Raw genomic sequence first — 21301 nt, forward strand, 5'->3', positions numbered from 1 at the left:
TCTGACAATCAACTGAGAAGGCGAACATTAATAGATTTGGTGTTAGAAAAAATAGTATTAGGTGTGAGGGAGCACAGGTTAGGGAATCTACTCTGGATAATCTTGATCTGTTGTTTGCCTAAAATCAGAAATTGTTAAAAATGCAGAGTTCAATAATGCAACACCCCAAACTAATGTTAAAATATTATTTTCCTGTGCAACTGCAAATTATGAAGGGTCTACTCAAGTTGGGGGTGGGGATTGATCAACTAACATTTGCTTCCTCTTAATCCCAAGCATTTCTTTTTAAAATTTTCAGGTTTCTCTCTGTTTTTCTTCACTTTCATTTGTGATGCCATCTGTTGGTGAGAACATCCAAGGATCACAGTATTTTAGACCTGAAACCACTGAGTTTAATTCTCGTCGATAAAATAAGAAAACAAAGCTCCTTATAGACTTGTTACAAGCCATAAAACCAATGACTTGGAAGCCTGGGAATAGAACCCATGGTTCCTATTCTAGTGCGTTCCTCAGTGCTTTGGTTTGGTTGTTGAAGTGTTCTCTGGCTTCACAGGGAAAACAGTGGAGACTTTACCTGAAATTGAAAATTATCAGTGATGGCATTTACATAGTGCCTTCTTTAAAAGGCACTTACAGATACTTTAGCTTGTGATTGAAATGAATAGCTGAGAGAATCTGATAGAATAGCTGAATATTCTAGTTTTTTGGTCTCTTCCTCTGTAAAAAAGGGAATTCTATTTTTCCTCATAGAATTGTTAAAAGTGGCAAATAACTACAGTTTGATCACTTAAATTTATATCTGGCACATATCAATTTTCTGGTATTTTTATTCTGTTAATGTTTTTGTTGTTCAGTTACAGACCATACGTATATCATGGACTAAAGGGGAAAATTCCACTATCTAATTTTATTGTGAGTTGAGGAGGAGGAAGGAATACAGAGAATTCAGCTCTTGGAGTTCTTCCTGTATGACCTTAAGACTCTCAGCCTCTGACCTAGTGTTTACCAAGAAAGGGGCCATATCCTTTTGACTTATTTTCTCTTTTAATATTGATCAACAACTAGAAGTTGAAATCTTGAAAGAGGTCATTTTTCAGCCACTCCTCTCTGTATCATCTTGGGCTTTCATGGCTTTGGGATGTTACATTTTAAGAGAAAATTATTTGGGGTCTGAAGGAGCTTAACTTCTTGAGGAAATGGAATTTGTTGTGGGGGAAGAATTTCTAAGCAAAGAGACACTTTATAAATATCACTCCCTGAAATAAACATCATTGTAAGCTTTCAGTGAAACAAAATGTGGACTTTCGGAATTTATCTAAGTTTAACATTGAACAAAATCCTAAACCCTCTGGCTTGTTGTTCTTTAGAGAGGAGACCACTTCTAATGTTTTCCACTGTGTTAAAATGAACCAGCAATGGGGGAACCTGAGAAATGGAGCTTCCAAAAGCAGACTAACACAAGAAGCGCTCTTTCATTACAAGTATTACAATTTCAGGCCTCCCCAACACTTTCTCCTTCCCACACTGCTGTTCCCTTCCTGCTGCCACTCACTTACCTTGCATCCTGGACAGGAATAGCAGAAATATCCAGGGTTGATCTTTGTTGAGTCATCCTGGAAATGATAGAAATAGTGGAGGCAGAGCAGAGAGAAGCCACTTAGCAAGGTTGTAACCTTTTGGAAATCATATAGATCCAGTTCACACTGAAGGTCAGAGCCAAGAATTTCACTTCAGAGATATACACCACCGCAAACATACACAAAATCTTGTGTATTAATTCAGGAAGTGGTGGACTCCTGGAAGCCTCTTTGGCTTTAGGTTTTTGCTTGGGAGTTGTTAATGGCTTTCTCTTGCTTTTCTTTCATTGTCTTTGTTTTTCTAATTAAGATTATTATTTGAGAGTCAGAGAGAGTGAGAGAGAGAGCATGAGTGGGGTGAAGGGCAGTGGGAGAAGCAGACTTCCTGCTGAGCGGGTAGCCGGAGGATCCTGGGACTCCAGGATCATGACCTGAGCCGAAATGAAACACTTAACCATCTAAGCCACCCAGGCACCCCATTGTCTTTATCAAAGCCATGTGCCTCTTATGCAGAAATACGGGGCTTCCATTTTGTACAAGTCAGTGAGCTATGGCAGACACACCATCCAAGTAAGTTCCTGCCCCTCTAGAAGTTGACATTCTTATAACCTATTTTGGTTCCAGAGGCCATAGGCTGGTGAGAAAATTGCCCATTACATATTGGCGAGCTCTGATCCCACAGTGATGTTGACTAACTTTGTTAGCTTGGGTAAGTTTCTTAACCTTGGGTAACTAGAATACTTTATTTTTTCAGGGGTAAGATATTTGTGAGATAGGGCACCTGGGTGGCCTGACTCTTGATTTCAGCTCAGGTCATGATCTCAGGGTCATGGGGTCAAGCCCCATTTTGAGTTCTGTGCTCAACGGGGAGTCTGTTTGGGATTTTCTTCCTCTGCCCCCATCCTCTCTAAAATAAATAAATCTTTTTTTAAAAGATATTTGTGTTGGGGCGCCTGGGTGGCTCAGTGGGTTAAAGCCTCTGCCTTCGGCTCAGGTCATGATCCCAGGGTCCTGGGATTGAGCTCTGCACCGGGCTCTCCGCTCAGCAGGGAGCCTGCTTCCTCCTCTCTCTCTGCCTGCCTCTCTGCCTACTTGAGATCTCTGTCTGTCAAATAAATAAATCTTTAAAAAAAAAAAAAGATATTTGTGTATTTTGTAGATTGAAGACATAGTATCTCAAATTAAATGCAGTAGGTAAACTCTTTTGTTTCTGATCATTCCTTGGACCAATGTAACCATATAGTTACCAGAATTGCTGGGTTATTTGGCATAGATGGGGTAGTAATATTCACAGCTAACAGTGCCAGATCCTACTCCATATATTATTTCATTTTACCCCACAGTGTTTCTGTGGAGTAGGTACTACTATTATCCCCTTATTTTTGGTAAGTGAGAAACATAGACAGGCAAAGATTTTAAGAAACTTGCCCCAGGTCTTTCAGACAGTAAGCAGCTGGGGGACTGAAACCTGAGTGGTCTAGATCCAGGAGCCATGCTCTTAGCTCTGATCCTTTCTGACCTTTTTTCGAGCTACAGCTTATTCACAGTGAATGGAGAACATTATGTGTGGTGGACTCTAACACTTACTTAAGATTTTTTTTTTCTCTTCTGTTCCAGATTTCTGACAGCAAGGAGCAATAGGCATTTCCTGCTTACCATGAGGCCATTCTTAAAAAGGGCCACTTTGGTCATAAGTTACGTAAGTATATGTATGCTTCTGAAATATCTGATAAGGAATATTTTACTTTCACTTGGCTCAGAGACATGATCCAGATTATTTAATAGAATCAGCAATAGATGCTAACAGCACGATCTTAGGATCAAAGAGTTTACATGCTGTGAATGTTACAAAGCTTTGGAAGGTATGCATGAAAACCTTCTCAGAGTATGTGAACTCAGTGACACGGACAGTCAACTGTAATATTTTATGAGTCCCTTTCAAGATGTTGATTCTGAGTTGTCTCGGTAGCACAAACTGAGCTGTATCAGTTATGTATTGCTGCACAACAAATCACCCCCAAATGTAGTGGCTTAAAACCACCACCGCAAGTATTTGCCCTGAATGCTTTAGTTGGGCAGCATCGAGCTAGATGGTTCTAATGCTCCTTTTGATTTTTGTCTGGGATTAGACAAGCAGCTTCCTGTAGCTGTCCTCTGGGCTCGACTGTCTTTCTGTGCTTTCTCACTCCCTAGGGTCTCTCCCTGTGGCCTCACTCTAGTAGGGTAGCCAGGACTTCCTTACATCATGGCAGCTGGTTCTAAAAGTATGAACCCAATGTTGCAGGACTCTCAGAGGGTAGGTCCAGAACTGACACAGTGTACCTGTTACCACATTGTGTTGGTCAGTGCAAGTCACAAGACTAGCTCAGACTCAAGAAGAAGGGCAGTTGGCTTCCTTCTTGTTGGGAAGAGCAGAATGCACATGCAAAGGGGGACAGGAATTCTTGGCTGCCATCTTTGGTGACTGTCATATTAATCACTTTCTTACAGTGTTGGATTCAGGAGACCATTCTCTTATACTGTTGCTGTTCCCCATAAACTTGAATGGGGACAGAATTCCAGTGGATGACACAAAATATGTTCCTAGGATTTGTTGAAATAACCCTTCGTGAGTGCTGCTTCAGGGCATTCAAGGGTTGGAACACTTCAAATGTGTTTATTCAGAACACGGCAGTATTATTTATTGTACTTCAAATTAACTTTCACAGGGCTGTGTAAATGGAATGGTTATAAGAACGTAGTTGGATAGTGACATGGATTCACCTCCTGGATCTTGCAGTTTATTAGCTATGGGATTCTGGGTAAATTACCTCTAAGCTTCAGCTTTCTCATTCTACCTCTGGGGTTGCTGTGAGGCCGCAGGTGAGATGGAAAGTCTTTAGCACAGTAGATAACAGCTGGTAAATGCTTGCTACTGACAGCTGTAATTAAGAATTTGCTTGCCTCTCCCTCAACACCTTCATTGTTTATACTCTTCTCCCTTCCCAGCTGTTTCCATCTTGCCTCCTCATCTTGAATCTTAGAACTTTATAGAAATGTTCATAGTGAAACAAAAAATATTCATAAATCATCACAGGTGTCTTCCAGAAAGGCGCGGCTTGACGCCCAACAAGCAATGATTTTCTTACCAAATCTTCTTTTCTTTGAAGGTGATTGTTGTTTTGTACTTCCGTCTGTGGATCATGGGAGGATCTATGCCCCTCTTTTCAGAGCAGGATAATCCAGCTTCATTTTCGCCTTACATTCTTACGAGGTCAGTAAACATAATTTTTCTTTTTTTTTTTTAGCTTAACATGGCATTTAGTAGATTGTCTTTAATGATCATAAATGACAGTTCGCCTTCACATTTTAAGGAAAGAAGGGTTGTATTCTGTCTAGGGCATGGGGAGAAAAGAAACTGCTATTTATACATTTGGAATTCTGTTCAACTTGTGGTGCTGTATTGCCAGGCTTATTGCTGTTGTTCTCCTATTGGTATTATTAGCTTATCCAACAAGTACTTTATTGAGCACTTATTATCAATAGTAAATATCTCCTGAGTGGCAAGTGTTACAGAATAATGCACAGAGAAGCATTTAGAGGTTGATTGAGCATTTAAACTGTTTGTAAAATACGTGGAGAGGTTCAAAGTGGAAAACAGAAATGAATAATAATTTTTGCTAAGATATAGCTGTTACTATTAGAGATACATACTATTTGTCCTTAAGAGATTTAGAGATACTGGGTCTGGTTCATTGAGAGGTTTTTAATTCCTTATCTGTTCAGTCTGTTGTGGGGTCCTGCTAAGGCTTTTAGATATAATTATATTTTATAATTTTTATAACTTTTCTTCAGGATATACTGTTGTGGGGCATCTGGGTGGCTCAGTCAGTTGAGTGTATGCCTTCGGCTGTGGTCATGATCCCGGGGTCCCAGGATCAAGCCCCACATCGGGTGTCCTGCTCAGTGGGCAATCTGATTCTCCCTTTCCCTCTGTCCCTTTCCCCCTGCTCACACTCTGTCTCTCTCTCAAATAAATAAAAAAAATGTTTTTAAAGGATATATGTTGGACTTGTGTTTACGTATTAAGATGCACTGTGTTAAGTTTTTATATTTTTATATATACTTTTTCACACTTAAGATCATTTTTATAATAGTAACCTTCACTTTTTTGTTTTTGCAAAGATATAGTAAACCTTAAACCTTGACCTACTGCCCATTTTTATTTGGGCTTACTTGTATCTCTTAGGGACAACACATTGTTGGATTTTGTTTCTATGCCAGGCAGTGATCTTTGCTTTATTTGACTCATGTATTTTATATGTTTTAACTGCTACATTTCTGTTTTCTTTGCCCTGTATGTTTTTCTTTCTTGTTCCTAGTCTCCCCCCGCCTTTTTTAAAGGCAATTTCCCTTTCAAAAAAGATAACTTCTAATTTGGTTAACCCATTTTTACAGAAATTTCATGGCACAATTGTTTCCATTACTGCTGATGTATATTTCTGTTAAAGAATCTTGGGGAACCTGCCTGGCTCAGTGCGTTAAGCCTCTGCCTTCCGCCCAGGTCATGATCTCAGGATCCTGGGATAGAGCCTGCATCGGGCTCTCTGCTCGGCAGGGAGCCTGCTTCCCCCTCTCTCTCTGCCTGCCTCTCTGCCTACTTGTAATAAAAAAAAAAAAAGAATCTTGGCTATGCCTTCAGAAATCATACGATATCCAGCCTTTTCAGGGTAGTCTAGACACTTATAAATTGTTTATACTTTATATTTTTCAAAATGTTGTTGTTTGATTAATCTTGACATCTCTAACCCAGCTTTTTGTTGATGTTGCAGTCTACTTGTCCTTTTTGGGTAACTCTCAATGGATCCTTGTCTGGATATTTTTAGCTCATTGATAAGTTGTTTCAGGTTCTGTAGCTCCTTAAATAGCTACATTCACCTCCAGAAAAGACTGTTCTGAACTCACCAACCAGTGATTTAATTCGTGTCTTTGTCATCAGTAATCAAGTGCCTGCCTGGTGGTGGTCCTTAGCATCTGGACAAGGTGCCTTTGGTCTCTAACTCACTGTCCTCTTATCTGCTAGGAGTTTCAGTTGCATTTTTATCTCTGCGGTGGCAGAAAAAATTTCTTTTGTGTAACCTCTGGCAAATCAGTACCTTAAACCAGTCCTTTGCCAGGTTCTGCCTTTTACTTTCAAAGTATATAGATCATTTTTCAGAGGGGTCTGAAACACATTTCATGTAGGACTTTCTGTCTGTGAATCCATCTACGTAAATATTCTCAGGTAATTTAATCAGTATAAAGTGATAGAATACAATATCCTAGCATGTTTATATTCCCCACCCCCACCCCTTTTTTTAAGCATAGCTTTCTGGGGCACCTGGGTAGCTCAGTTGGTTAGGTGTCTGCCTTCGGCTCAGGTCATCAGCCCAGCCCTGCATCTGTCTCCTTGCTCGGCAGGGGAGCCTTCTACTCCTGCTCCCTCTGCTTGCTGTTCCCCCTGCTTATGTTCTCTCCCTCTTTCTCTGTGAAATAAATAAATAAATTTATTTTATTTTATTAACTTATTTTTTAAGATTTTATTTATTCATGGGGGTGGGTAGGGGAAGAGAGAGAGAGCAGGAGGAGGAGCAGAGGGTGAGAGGCAAGCAGACTCCAGGCTGAGCGCGGAGCCTGGTGTGGGGCTTGATCTCAGGATCCCGAGATCATGACCTGAGTGGAAAGCAGGAGTCGAACGCTTAATCGACTGAGCCACCCAGGGACCCCAATTAATTAATTTTAAAAAAACATAGCTTTTTTCCTGGGGTGCCTGGGTGATGCAGTCAGTTAACTGTCTAACTCTTGTTTCTGGCTCAGGTCATGACCTCAAGATCATGAGATTGAGGCCCACATTGGGCTCCTTGCTCATCTCCACATCCCCCAAAACCGTATCTTTCTGTTTCTGTGTTTCATACTTAAAATACGAGGATACCCAGGGACATTTCAATGACAGTTGCTATAAATGGCTTTTCATATACCTCTAAGATAGCTGCATTATAATTGACTCTATTGAGCATACAGAAAATTGTCTTTAATTTCTTTCTGAAGTCAGATTTCTACTTTGCTTGCATAATTATTTGACCTCCAGTAGGCTGATGATTCTTAAATTGGATTACCTTGGTCTGTTTCCTAGTTTTATTGGTTTTTCTTTCCTTCTCATCAGCAATGCAATTTAGCTATGATTTGGCTGGCTCCGTGAGCCCGTCATTACTAATCACAGGTTTGTATTCCAGTTTATGTCAGTCTGCCTCATTGATGCTCTACCTCTTTTATTGGGTTTATGAATCCCAACAACTTTTACAGCATCTTTGCTTCTGTCTTGCAAGTATTTAAAGTTGATGTAATAAATTCCTCTATTATCAGGTGAGAATTTTCAAACTAGCTCTCTCTTTCTTTAATAACTGCTATAGTTATTACTATATTGCAATAGTTATTATAGTTGTTAATATAAAATATTGCTATAGTTAGTACAGCTATTAATATGTAGTTTAAAAAAATCCTGGGGTGCCTGGGTGGCTCAGCGGGTTAAAGCCTCTGCCTTTGGCTTAGGTCATGGTCCCAGGGTCCTCTAATCTGGCTCTCTGCTCAGCAGGGAGCCTGCTTCCCCCCCTCTCTCTGCCTGCCTCTCTGCCTACTTGTGATCTCTGTCTGTCAAATAAATAAATAAAATCTTTAAAAAATAAAAAATAAAAATAAAAAAATCTTAACAGTTTTAAGAGTTACTTGGGCATGTTTTCCTTTGTTTCATTCAGGGGATTTCTTGGGGCTTTAGTTCTGAGATTCCTTCACTTTTAGATTGTTTCCATGTGGTTAGCTAGGAAGAAATACCCTGTCATTTTCTATTTACCAACACTGGGCTGCAAAATCATTGCGGTTTGCTCATGAGAATCCTTTGTTAAGAAAAATTATCAAAGACATGGGAATAAGACAACAAATGACTGTGTGACATTTACTCTAATGTAACAAACCTAGAAAAATACAACTTTGACTTATTTGTATCCATATTATTATATTTTACAACTCTGTCACCTAGAACTTAACATATAGAATAGGATAGGTGTGATTATTTCTTATTCTCTGTAGTATGAAATAAGACTTCAAATATTACAGTTTTATTGCCTTATAGGCAATAAATTGAACAAATTTGTGTCTAAGTTACCAGTCTCATTCCTTTTTATTTTTTCACGAACTATGTAACCCCAGTTTTTCAAATTTAATTTGAGTATATTGACATATGTATACATTTATATATATATTTATTCTATTTATATATATCTAAATAATAGTTTTTATAGACATGTAATTTTACTATTGTACAATTTGCCTGCTTAAAAGTATACAATCCAGTGGTTTTCTCTATACTTACAGAATTGTGCAACCACCATCACAATCAATTTTAGAACATTTTTATCTCCCCAAAAAGAAATCTTATATCTGTTAGCAGTTATTCCCCATTTTACCTCAGTCCCCCGCTCCTAGATAACCATTGATCTACTTTTTGTCCCTGTTGAGTTCCCGATTCTGGACATGTCAGATCAGTGAACTCAAATACTGTATGGTCTTTTATGACGGGCTTCTTTCACTTAGCATAATGTGCTCAGGATTCATCCAGGTTGCAGCCTGTATTCATACTCCATTCTTTTCTCATTCCCCAGTAATATGCCAAAAGTGGCTGTACCACTTTCTACTTTTCCTGTCCTCTGTTGATGTCTGCTCCAAGTAATGCTGCTATGAATATTCATAGTTTTTGTGTGAGTGTAGGTTTTCATTTCTCTCGCTCATGTACCTAGGGGTGGGATGGCCAGTCTCAAATGTTGACTGTGTTTCACTTTGTGAGGAACTGCCTGACTACTTCCCAGGGCAACTGCACCATTTCACATGGCCAGCAGCAGTATTTGACGGCCCAGTTTTTCCGCATCCTCACCAATACTCGTCTTTTTGGACAGTCTTTCTGGTATTTGACTTACAGCCATACGAGTGGCTATGAAATGGTATTTCACTGGTTTTGATTTGCATTTCTCTAAATGCTAATGATGTTGAACATCTTTTCATCCGCATATTGGCCACTTCTTTACCTTCTTCAGAAAAATGTCAAGATTCCTTGACCAGTTTTTAATTATTTTTATTATTGAGGGGTTTTATTGTTTTATTATTGAGTCTTTTTATTATTGAGTTGTAATAGTTCTCTATATTCTAGATACAAGTTGTTTATCAGAGAACATTATTTAGGGGCACCTGGGTGGCTTAGTCATTAAATGTTGCCTTGGGCTCAGGTCATTATCCCAGGGTCCTAGGATCAAGTCTAATGTGGGCTCCCTGCTGGGTGGGAAGCCTGCTTCTTCCTACCTGCCCTCCCCACCCCTGCTCTCTCTGTGTCTCTCTCTGTCAAATAAATAAATAAAATCTTAAAAAAAAAAAAAAAAAACACGATTTATAAACATTTCCTACCTTTCTGTGGGTTGTTGTTTCCCTTTCTTGATGGTGTCCTTTTGAGCACAGGTGTTTTTAAATTTGATGAAATTCCATTTATTTTATTGTTGTTGCTTGAGCTTATATCTAAGAAGGCTTTGCCTAACTCAGATTTTCTTTTAAACTGGCTTTGTCAAGTGTCTGGTTGCCTTATTAAATGGTTATAAAACCTTTATTTTCACTGTGTATTTATGTAAGGATTAAATTTTTAATATTTTTAAAATTGTACTTTGGTACAGTTTATATTAACCATTTAGAAGCCACTTGGAATTTGATTTCTTATACTTGATCGTTGAGCACGTCAGATTACAAGGCAAATCAATAAAGTATTAGAGAATCATCATCATCAGAAAACACTGGTAATAAAGGCTCTTAATTTTTCACCTTTCCATTTTAACCTAAACATTTAGATTGTAATAGCAGCCAGGAATTTGATGTGACTGATCAATAAGTTTTTCAGTCCATAATTAACTGAGATTATGTGGATCAGTTGAATGGCATAACATTGAATTATAAACTTTTCTGTTTAAGACCTGAGAAGAAAAGCGTAAGAGTTTAAAGAATGGAGGAGGTACTGTAGTTTGCACAACTTTCTCTTGACAAGCAAGTTCCCACCGGCCCAGTAGTCCCAGCCAGATAACCTAGTAATCATGATTGGCTACTTCCTTCCTTTCATCCCTCACCTTTAAGCAGTCACGTTCACGTTGTTCTATACCTTTGATCTGAATGTTGCTAGAATTTTGTCACAATACCCATCCCTGCTGCTACCATTTTCATTAAGGTCCTCATGGTCTCTCATGCGCGTTACTGAAATCCTCCTAACTTGTCTCTCTCCGCACATTTTGCTCTCCTCAGATCCATCTTCCACACTATTTCCAGATAATATTCCTCACTGGCTAAATATTTAAAAGGTCAATAGTTTCCTGTGCCCTTTAGGATAAGGACTGAGGAATTTGGCCATGGTAGTTCTCTTTAGGCTCATCTCTTGATACCCCTATGCCCTTCCTCCCTAAGCTTAGACATTAACTGTCCTAACCTGCTTTAATTCCTTAAATGCACCACTATCTTTTACCTCCGAGTTTTTCTTACATGTTGCTTTCTAGTCCTATAATGCCCTTCCTTTCATTCTTTATCCATTGTTGGTTCTGGAAGATCTTGTCAGAACCTTCTCAAGCTTGTTTCCTGAACCACCACCACATACCACCTCAGAATCCTGGGACCCTCACAGACCCCCATGCATTCTACTTACCTATGCTGTCTCTTTCTCAGTGTCAACACAGCCCATTCATGAAGACTCAGGTAAGGGCTAGCTCTTGCAGAAAGGTTTCCCTGGTATACAACTCATAGTGACTGCTCCCCACTCACAGGCTATATACTTTGTTATTTCCACCATGAACTGTTTCAATTAAGATTGCTCTTTTCTTGACATGTAGGGTCTGGTGTTTTGACCTGGGAGGGAGAGGGAGCCTGCAGCCTGGTGGCTTTGCAATGAGTGTTCATCAGAGGAGAAGGTAGGGGGTTGGGGGACATCAGGACAAAAGAGGGGACTACTTCACAGAAGTAGGTCTCAGAGAGTTGTCCAGAAGTGTGTTCTAAAAGCAGACTTAGGCTACTGAATAGTTTTGTTCATAGTTCTGTGAGCGGCAGCTGCCCTGGTGGCTCCTAACATTATTTCATTCTCCTACTAGGCTTCGACTCAGAGCCTGGTGCAAAATAGATCTCGAGAAAATTGTCGAATGAGTGAATGGTGGTCCTGGCTATTTCCCCCACCCCTGGAGGAAAGGAGTGAGCCTTATTGAGGTGCCCTTCTGAGGGGATTGTCCACATCTGATATCCCCCTCTAGGAGCACAAGAAATGTGATGGTCGTTGTCACTTGCAGCTTCCTCCCAACCCAGTGACTTGTTTACTTTTCTGTCTTCAAAATATCTGTAAGGCTTTGCTTACTTGTAACTTCCTAAAGGCAACAAAATGTTTCCTTGAGAATGATGGGATTTATGCTGTGGGGTATCTGGTTAACTTGCATGCTTAAATATACAAGAAAATACAAATAGAGCACTGTGGTTCTGGCATTGATTTTCAGTCCCTCTCTAGTGAAGTAGTGAAGCACTTAGCCAGGAGCATCAATTTTAGTATATGTGCTGCCGAAGCGAGCACTTAGCCAGGAGCATCAAAGGGAACTCTGTCTGTGGGGCTGTCTGCCTGCCTCCTCTGTTTTTTTTGTTAGCTTGGCTCTCCTGCTTCCCTCTTGGGTCTTTCACAATTCTTGCAATTTTGAATGTGGCCACAGCTGTGGCCATAGAGTTGTTTATATAACTCACAAGAGGTTCTCTATTTTCTTCTTTGTAACTGATCTAAATTTAGATTTTATTAAATTACTTTTTAAAAAATATTTTATAGTTTAAGAAAATTTTGTTCTCTTTATGTCCAAATCCCTCCAATCCCTCTCATCCCAGGTGGAATTTCTGTAGGAACAAGAGCCAGGACAGAAGTTTTTACCAGAGATGAAAGAGAGACATGTACTGAAACAGGGACAAAAAATAAAAGTAAAAGTAAAAAGATACCAGGGAAGTGATTTCAGCAACTTGGGGATTGAAAATTTTACATTTGGGAAATTTGGGGATTGGATTTGAGAGTGGAAAGTGGAAAGCTAGAGCCTGGTTTTGAGGCATGATTTTGTAGCAGGAATCCTGAAAATCAAGGACAAGTTGAGTATAGGAGAGGCGGAAGATGGGGCTAAGGGCCAGCGTGATTGTCTAGATCTGTGATGCCCACTACGGAAGCCACGAGTCACGAGACCACTACTGAGCACTTTGAATGTGGCTAGTCTGAATTGAGGTGTGCTGTGAAGATAAATAGTCTGCCTGGGATGTTGGAGATGAAATCCTGTAAGAAAAGAAGAAATTTACAATATACCACTGATAAATTTTATACTGATTATATGTCGAGATGATATTTTGAGCATGTCCATTGAAACAAAATATATTACTAAAATTAATTTATCGTGTTTCATTCTTTTTTAATGTAGTCATAGAAAATTTGAAATGATGCACGTTTTTATTGTATTTCCATTGGACAGCACTGGCCTAGACCAAGCACTGGGCTCTTGGCCGAGGAGGGCCAAGGATGAGCAGGCTGGCGAGGAATAAATGGTGTGTGGAGCCCACCCGACTGCCCTCCACTGCCTTCTTCTGCCTCTGGTTTGGGTAGTTTCTTCTAAGCCGCGAACTCGTTCAGCTGATTCTGAGTGGTGGGAGGACTTGTACTGCCTTCTGCCTTTGGGTATGAAGACTAACTTCGAATTTGAGTCCCATCTAAACAAACATCCTTTAGAGCCCAAGACCATAGATGCTCATAACACCCCAAATTGTGCCTTGACTACAGCCCTCTGGGGCTTGATGATTTGATTTTTTTTTTTTTAAAGATTTTATTTATTTATTTGACAGAGAGAGAGATCACAAGTAGGCAGAGAGGCAGGCAGAGAGAGAGGAGGAAGCAGGCTCCCCGTGGAGCAGAGAGCCTGATGCGGGGCTCGATCCCAGGACCCTGAGATCATGACCTGAGCCGAAGGCAGCGGCTTAATCCACTGAGCCACCCAGGCGCCCCGGGCTTGATGATTTTACTCCAGCTGAGTTGCCAGACCTGCTTGCATCTCTAAAGCACTTGGGAATCACCCTGAATATCAGTTCTGGGGTCCAGTGCACAGAGATTCTGCTTCCGCAGTTTTGGTGCACTGCCCTTGAGAAGTGATAGGAGAGGTTTCTGTGTGCCTTCTATCTAGGCATCATTCTTTAGCCCAGGAGGTACTCACCTTTATTTATTTATTTATTTATTTTTTTATTTATTTTTTTTTTAAAGATTTTATTTATTTGACAGACAGAAATCACAAGTAGGCAGAGAGGCAGGCACAGAGAGAGGGGGAGGCAGGCTCCCCGCTGAGCAGAGAGCCGGATGTGGGGCTCCATCCCAGGACCCTGGGATCATGACCCAAGCCAAAAGGCAGAGGCCTTAACCCACTGAGCCACCCAGGCACCCCTATTTATTTTTTTTAAGAAAGATTTTATTTATTTGACAGAGAAAGAGATCACAAGCAGGCAGAGAGGTGGGGGTGGGGTGGGGGTGGGAGCAGGGAGCAGGCTCCCTGTTGAGCAGAGAGCCCAATGTGGGGCTCAATCCCAGGACCCTGAGATCATGACCTGAGCCGAAGGCAGTGGCTTAACCCACTGAGCCACCCAGGTGCCCCTGTCTAACCCCTGTCTAAGTCTCTTTAGAAATGTGATCCTTCAACATTCAGTCTGCTAAATTTGGATTCAACATAAGAACAAAAACCCAAGTTAACTATGGCTTCTGCATAGGGCAGAAGCCCGCAGAAGGGAATACATAATGATCCACTATTAAGGCCCCTCTCTGTGGCTGCTCCCAAGTAATTGGGTTTCCATCTGACTGATTGAAAGGGGACAGGATGTAAAGCTGTGTATACTTGATGGAAGAAGTATTGTCTTTATAATATTGTAAATGGTTGTCTTTCAAGTCCAGGAAATAAATAGAATGGGATTTTCAGTGAACAAATATAAAGGCCCCCTACCAGCATCATCTATTTTCATGAGATGTGGTCCTGGATAAGCAAGTGACATGTATCTGCTTAAGTGGGTAGATCTGTTTCTGCTGTTTGGAAATCTAGCTAAGACTTGTATTATTTTGTAGGAAAATATCAAGATAAGAAATACTAAGGTGAATCTAGAACTCAGCATCTTCCTTCTAAGGAAGCTTTTGTTCTCTTTCCATTTTCAGTTGGTAGTTTCAAACAGGCACAAACAGAACCTTAGATTTTGATTGTGACAGCCTCAGGGCAGTATGTCTTCCTAATATTTATAGCTCTTGGAGCCCCGAGCATAAGAACTATTTCATAATAAACTCTGAACAAATTGAATTCAAATTTAAATTATTATTTTTAAATGCATCATGTGTTTCAAATGAGCTATGCAAAATGAGCTGTTCCTTGCATGCTTTAGCAACCAACAGGCCCTTGTGTTAGGAGGTCCTAACACTAAGGAGGTCCTTAGCGAGGTGACACTTGTTATCTTTGGCCCTGGGCTCAGTTGTTGGAAATTGCCAGTCTGGGTCACTTATTGATACTTTACTTCTTGAAGAAAACTATATAAGCCTTTAAGCCTACATTTGTGTTTCTGTTATAATCTTAAATCCCTGAGAATGTGGTAAAAAATTAAAGAAACAATTTTCTTTTTTTTGCCTAACACTGGAACATCAAGAAAAAGTTTGCTTTTCATAACGAATACAATGCCAAGCCCAGGGTTTTTATTTAAGGATTCTATTTCTTTCTGTGCAGTGCTCTAACAAGCATGTGTATCAGTGTAAGTCATCTGTTGAGTATTCTGTGGAGGGGATCACACACAGGCTTTAAGTTTTTGTCAGCCCTGCTTTAACTGAAAGCTAGCGTTTTGTTTGTTTGTTTATTTGTTTCGGTTTAATAGAAAAGCTGAAATTCATCTGGGCTTTCCTGTTCAAGAAATAAGTCAGGGTCTCAGACAGGGGCTTTTCCATGAAGAACCAATATTCAATCCATTGTCTTCCCTCTCTACATCAATAAAGATGTGAGAATGGGAGACTGTGTGATTGGGTGGCAAATTCCACGTGGAGCCCGCAAACGGTGTCTTGTTTGCTGTGGGACACTGAGCGAGTCACAGCCTCCATAAGGCTGTTCCCCAACTGCAACAATGAAGCTGAAACCCACTTTGTAGAGATTGTGTGAGGATCAGCTAATCCTTCTGTGCTGATACTTTGTGTACTAGAAAATGCTGTACGTGTTTAAGGGATTTTTAATGTTATTGGATGTGGTTCATTAGTATACCAATAGGATTCTTCTGTGGAAATCTGGAATTCTTTGATAATGCATAGTAAGGAGTTAGTACTTGTTTGCTCAGTGGAAGCCAAACTTGTGCTCCGTGAGAGAAATAAAGACATTGTTAAATGCTTTATGGAAAGAAACAGACCTAGGTAAGAAATGAACCAAGCATTTCTTTTACAGAACGTGTTATTTACTTTTTTTTTTAAGAGATTATATGGGTGAGAAGCTGTTGCTGACAGTCTTGCATGTTGAAATTCTTTTTTTCTACTCTAGTGAGGTTGTCTCTGCTAATAGAATAACTGTATTAATGGCACATTAAAAAGGTCAGAGAGACCAAATAATGTTTCAGATTCACTTTTTTATTTATCCATGCTAACAAGAGTTCTCATTTACACTGTATTCATTGTAGTTTAATATAAAATAAAATGTAAGGCTGGCATAGCTTTTTTTGATGCTTCTGTGACATTGAGGGGAGGCGTCTTTCCTCAGATACTCTTCACTCTTTGATGGTGTGCATGAGCTAGCCCATGCTAAGTGCTGAGGGGGCCACCCAAAAGCAGAATCTTCAGTCTGCACCCTTCAGCTACCTGGCTGGACAGCTGGAAAGCCAGCAGGTATCTCTTGTAGGCCCATATAAAGCTATGTGTTTGCCTCAGGCCAAAAATGAAAGTATAAAATGGGAATATTTTCAGATTTTTAGGTATTATTTTAATACCAGGTTAATTTTTCTTTTTTTTTTTTTAAGATTTTATTTACTTATTTTATTTGACAGAGAGAGAGAGATCACAAGCAGGCAGACAGGCAAGCAGAGAGAGAGAGGGAAGCAGGCTCCCCGCTGAGCAGAGAGCCCAATGTGGGGCTTGATCCCAGGACCCTGAGATCATGATCTGAGCCGAAGGCAGAGGCTTAACCCTCTGAGCCAGCCAGGCACCCTGATACCAGGTTAATTTCTTAAAACCCACCAAATCCATCCATTTAAAGAGCGAGGTGCTGGGGAAATAACTATCCGCAAGACACAGCCCTGCCTCTAGGAGCTTCCGCAATCAGGGGGCAGCAGACACACGAACACGCAGGGACAGGGCTATGTGTATGCCTGGGTGAGCCTGTGGGAGCACAGAGAGGGACCCAGCCTGGCCTAGCAGCAGGCTGTGATAGGCAGGGTTTGTCAGAGGATGGGACTGGAAGGGTCAGCCGGGGCTGGAGTTCAGCAGCCTGTGAGAGTTGGTTCCAGAAGGTGAGGCGAGCTGACAGGTGCTGCTCTGAGGGACTGGATACCTGAGAGAAAGCCGGGAAGACTGTAGTGACAAGTGTGTATGGACAAGAGAAAAGGAGAGGTGGGGGCCATGCTCCAGTCTCAGTCTCAAACAGATGCCCAAGAAGCCCATGAAATGGAGGGAATACAGAAAGGAACAAGGCAGCTGTGATGAAGGCCTGTGGCCTAAAGGAAGGGTGCTACCTTGCGTAATGGTAGCCACTTGTTTTGGGTTCATGAGAAGCCTGGTTTTACTCTTGTTTTCCATCTTAATGGAAAGAATTAATAAGAATATAGAATTCTTTATATGTATATAAATTTTTATATAAATTTTATATGTATATAAAAAATGTATATGTATATAAAAAATTTTATATACATATAAAGAATTCTTATATATATATGCATGCGGTGAGAAGCTGGCAGGAGTCATTTAGATGTCTTTTCCAGTTTCACTAAGTGTTCAGAAATGGTCTTGCCGTCTCTGTTTCAAGGTGCTGAGGCAGCAGGTGTTCAGTGGTACTTCTGGACTTCAGTCCTGGAAAGCCTGGAAGGTCCTGACCTTCTACTCTGTTATGGAGGAGCAAGGGGATGAAGGTTACAGACTGCCATCTATACAGTCCATTTGGCTGGGGTTGCCTTGTGACTTTCTGCCCCAGCGCTATGTCCTGGGGGTCAGGTCCTGCTTCCAATCACCCTATCCTTGTCTGTAGATGGTTTTCCATGATTTTCTTTTCTTGTGTGTCTTCTGTTTCTGTTCTCTATTACCGTGATGATGTTCACCCATGTTGTTGCGTTCATTCTTTTTTTTTTTTTTTTGAAGATTTTATTTTTATTTATTTATTTGACAGAGAGGGAACACAAGCAGGGGGAGTGGGAGAGAGAGAAGCAGGCTTCCCACTAAGTGGTGAGCCCAATGTGGTCTTGATCCCAGGACTCTGGGATCATGACCTGAGCCGAAGGCAGACACTTAACAGACTGAGTCCCCCAGGCACCCCAGTTGCATTCATTCTTATTGCCAAATAGACTTCCTTTGAATGAGTATATTAACAATGTATGTGTCCATTTTATTGTAGATGGACATCTGGTTGTCTCCAGTTTCGGACTATTAAGAGTTGTGAACAGTGTTGTGAATGTCTTTTGGGAAACATCTCTGTGCAGTGCTGTTGGGTATAAACTCTGGAGTAGACTTGCTAGATCAGCGTGCATTTAACGTGCTGTCATGAAGCTGCCCACCATTCTCCAAAGGGACTTCATCAGTTTACATAGTGTTTCATAGTTGCCGTTTCTCCACATCCTTGCCCAACACTGTCATGATATTTTTCCTTTTGGACATTTTAGCAGGAGTCATTTTAAAATTTTTATATTACACATTTTTAATTGTGTACTCTAATATGACCCATATTGTTAAATGTCCTCAAAAAGGGTCCTGGGGTGCCTGAGTGGTGCTCAGTGTGTTGGGCCTCTGCCTTCAGCTTGGGTCATGATCTCAGGGTCCTGGGATCGAGGGCTGCATCACGTTTTCTGCTCAGTGGGGGGAGCCTGCTTACCCTCTCTCTCTCTCTCTGCCTGCCTCTCTGCATACTTGTGACCCCTCTCTCTGTCAAATAAATAAATAAAATCTTAAAAAAGAAAAAGTATCCTGTTGTGTACAGTTTGAAGCCATTTGGGGGCTCTGCCTGGACTGTCCATCTTCCATCTCCGTCATTTAAATTCTGCAGATTCTAGGACGTCATCCCCGAATCCTCCATTTTTCACTCATCTCTCATTTCTTAGAACTCCATTGAAATTTGATCTTTAGATTTCACAGTTACTCAATCATGTCATGTGTGTATGCGTTCTTACCATCAAAGCTGTGAAAATGCCCTTCTGAAGAACAGGGGATCAGATACTACCCTGCTCACCTAGAAAAGTACATAGAGTAATCACTCAACATCTGTTGAATTCCAGAGAGGATGTTCTGTCTATGGAGAAGGGTAGTGCAAGAGGCAGCTTTCTGTAGCTGGTTCTGGAGAAGATGATAGGAGGTAGGAGAAGATACTAACGATGATAATAAGCAGGTTATGCCTGAAAAAGTCCTGCCATTATTGCCGGGGCACAGTGAGACTGCAGAGACCTTTTTGAAGCATCAGTGGTAATTCAAGAGCAGAAAGTAGGGGACAGTGTAGGGATGGGTAAGACAGATCACCAAAACCCAGAAGCTAGAGGAAGAGTCAGGGCAGTGGGGGTGCTCCACAGTGGTGGTAAAGGTGGTTTGTACCGTGGCCAGTCTATTGACGGTGTTAGCCAATGCTGCTCCCAAGAGGACTATGCGTATATAATAGGTGTCCTGTATTTACGAAACAATGAAGGACTTTTTGGGGAATGAGAAAGAAGGATCCTTTGAGTAGTAACATTTTTATATAAAACAAGGAAGAGCTGTATATTTCTGCTTGCAATGCATGATTTTTTCCTATGTACCTCTCCTAGGCATCTTCCTAGGATAAGGAAATAGGTTAGGCTCATGTTATTTCTTAGCCGAAACCGTTTTTTTCAAAAGCAAGGAACAGAATCTATGTATATGTTTGCCCTTACAACACTCATTTTTTTCTTGATAAAAATGAAGATTTAGATTTTAAGAGGTACCCAGTTTGCGCAGGTGCCATTAGAGCCCACCAGCCCCCTGAAAGCCGCCCCTTCCATCTCCCATAGTCACTGGCCTGTCAACGCAACTTCATAACTGAATTGTTCAAGCTAATTCCTGTGTTTTCCCTTTTCATTTTGTGGGCAAGAGATTCTAGTGGCTTTTGTCCTGTTAGCAGAAATTCATGGTAGAAAATTGGTAAATAATTCATTTTGGTTTTCCTCCTGCTTTGAAAAAGAGAACTCAGCAGGGCACAGATAGGCAACAGATTATTCCATTTTTGAAATTTTAGCAGAAATAAACAAGGTGATTAGTTTAAAATGTAATTCATAGTCAGTGAGTTAATAGCCTTGAGTTGCTGATTATAGCTAGCTCAACTAGTCCTGTAAAATGTAATTAGCTTTTGGTGTGATTCCAAGTGGCTTCTTTATGCTTAAATTCTCAGAAATTTTCCAGTGCTGTTTCATATTTCAAATAGTTTTTAGAGAGTTTAGTAGCAACATTGATCTGAATTCATATGCACGACAAGGTAGGTGATGTCTCTTGAGTTTCTGGAGACAATACATATGTCTTAAAAGGGGTAATTTAGGGGTGCCTGGGTGGTCAGTGGGTTAAGCCTCTGCCTTCAGCTCAGGTCATGACCCCAGGGTCCTGGGATCAAGCCCCGTATCGGGCTCTCTGCTCAGCAGGGAGCCTGCTTCCTTCTCTCTCTCTCTCTGCCTGCCTCACTGCCTACTTGTGATCTCTGTCTGTCAAATAAATAAATAAAATCTTCAAAAAAAAGCAGGGGGGTAAGTTAATGTTGTTGACTTTTCTAGTGTTATAGGAAGGTAAGTTGCTTTTAGGGTTTACTTTAGTGTTTTAATATATTTGAGTTATAGCCTGTTTTGTTTTGTTTTGTTTTTAAAGATTTTATTTATCCATTTGACAGACAGAGATAACAAGTACGCAGAGAGAGAGAAGGAAGCAGGCTCTCCACCAAGCAGAGAGCCCGATGAGGGGCTCGATCCCAGGACCCTGAGATCACGACCTCAGCTGAAGGCAGAGGCTTTAACCCACTGAGCCACCCAGGCGCCCTGAGTTATAGTCTGTTTAAAACGTCACAATGAACATTTTTAAAAAAAATCTAAATAACTACACTGAGATGTAACTGAAAAAATATTCTTTATTTTTTTCTTTTTGCCAATGCAGTATTGCAAGTCTAGAGAATATAAGAAACTATGGGGTGGCTGGGTGGCCCAGTTGGTTAAGTGGCTGCCTTCAGCGCAGGTCATGATCCCAGCGTCCTGGGATTGAGTCCCACATTGGGCTCTCTGCTTGGCGAGGAGCCTGCTTCTTCTTCTGCCTGTTGCTCCCCCTGCTTATGTGCGTTCTCTCTCTCTCTCTGTCAAATAAATAAACAAAATCTTAAAAAAAAGAAAATATAAGAAACTAGGGTGCTGGCTGACTCGGTTGGAAGAGCAAGCAACTCTTGATCTCTGGGTCGTGAGTTTGAGCC

The 21301-nt window shown here is 40.8% G+C and overlaps 1 protein-coding gene across 1 annotated transcript in view; it reads left to right on the plus strand.

The window, feature by feature from the left end:
• TMTC1 (transmembrane O-mannosyltransferase targeting cadherins 1) overlaps positions 1 to 21301 on the plus strand; it is a 267805-nt gene that overhangs the window by 113620 nt on the left and 132884 nt on the right. The window contains exons 6-7 of the mRNA XM_046012428.1: positions 3195 to 3276; positions 4727 to 4830. Coding sequence (XP_045868384.1) covers positions 3195 to 3276; positions 4727 to 4830 — 186 coding nt within the window. The remainder of the gene's footprint in view (positions 1 to 3194; positions 3277 to 4726; positions 4831 to 21301) is intronic.

This window comes from Meles meles, chromosome 7 (assembly GCF_922984935.1).
Source record: "Meles meles chromosome 7, mMelMel3.1 paternal haplotype, whole genome shotgun sequence".
NCBI lineage: Eukaryota > Metazoa > Chordata > Mammalia > Carnivora > Mustelidae > Meles > Meles meles.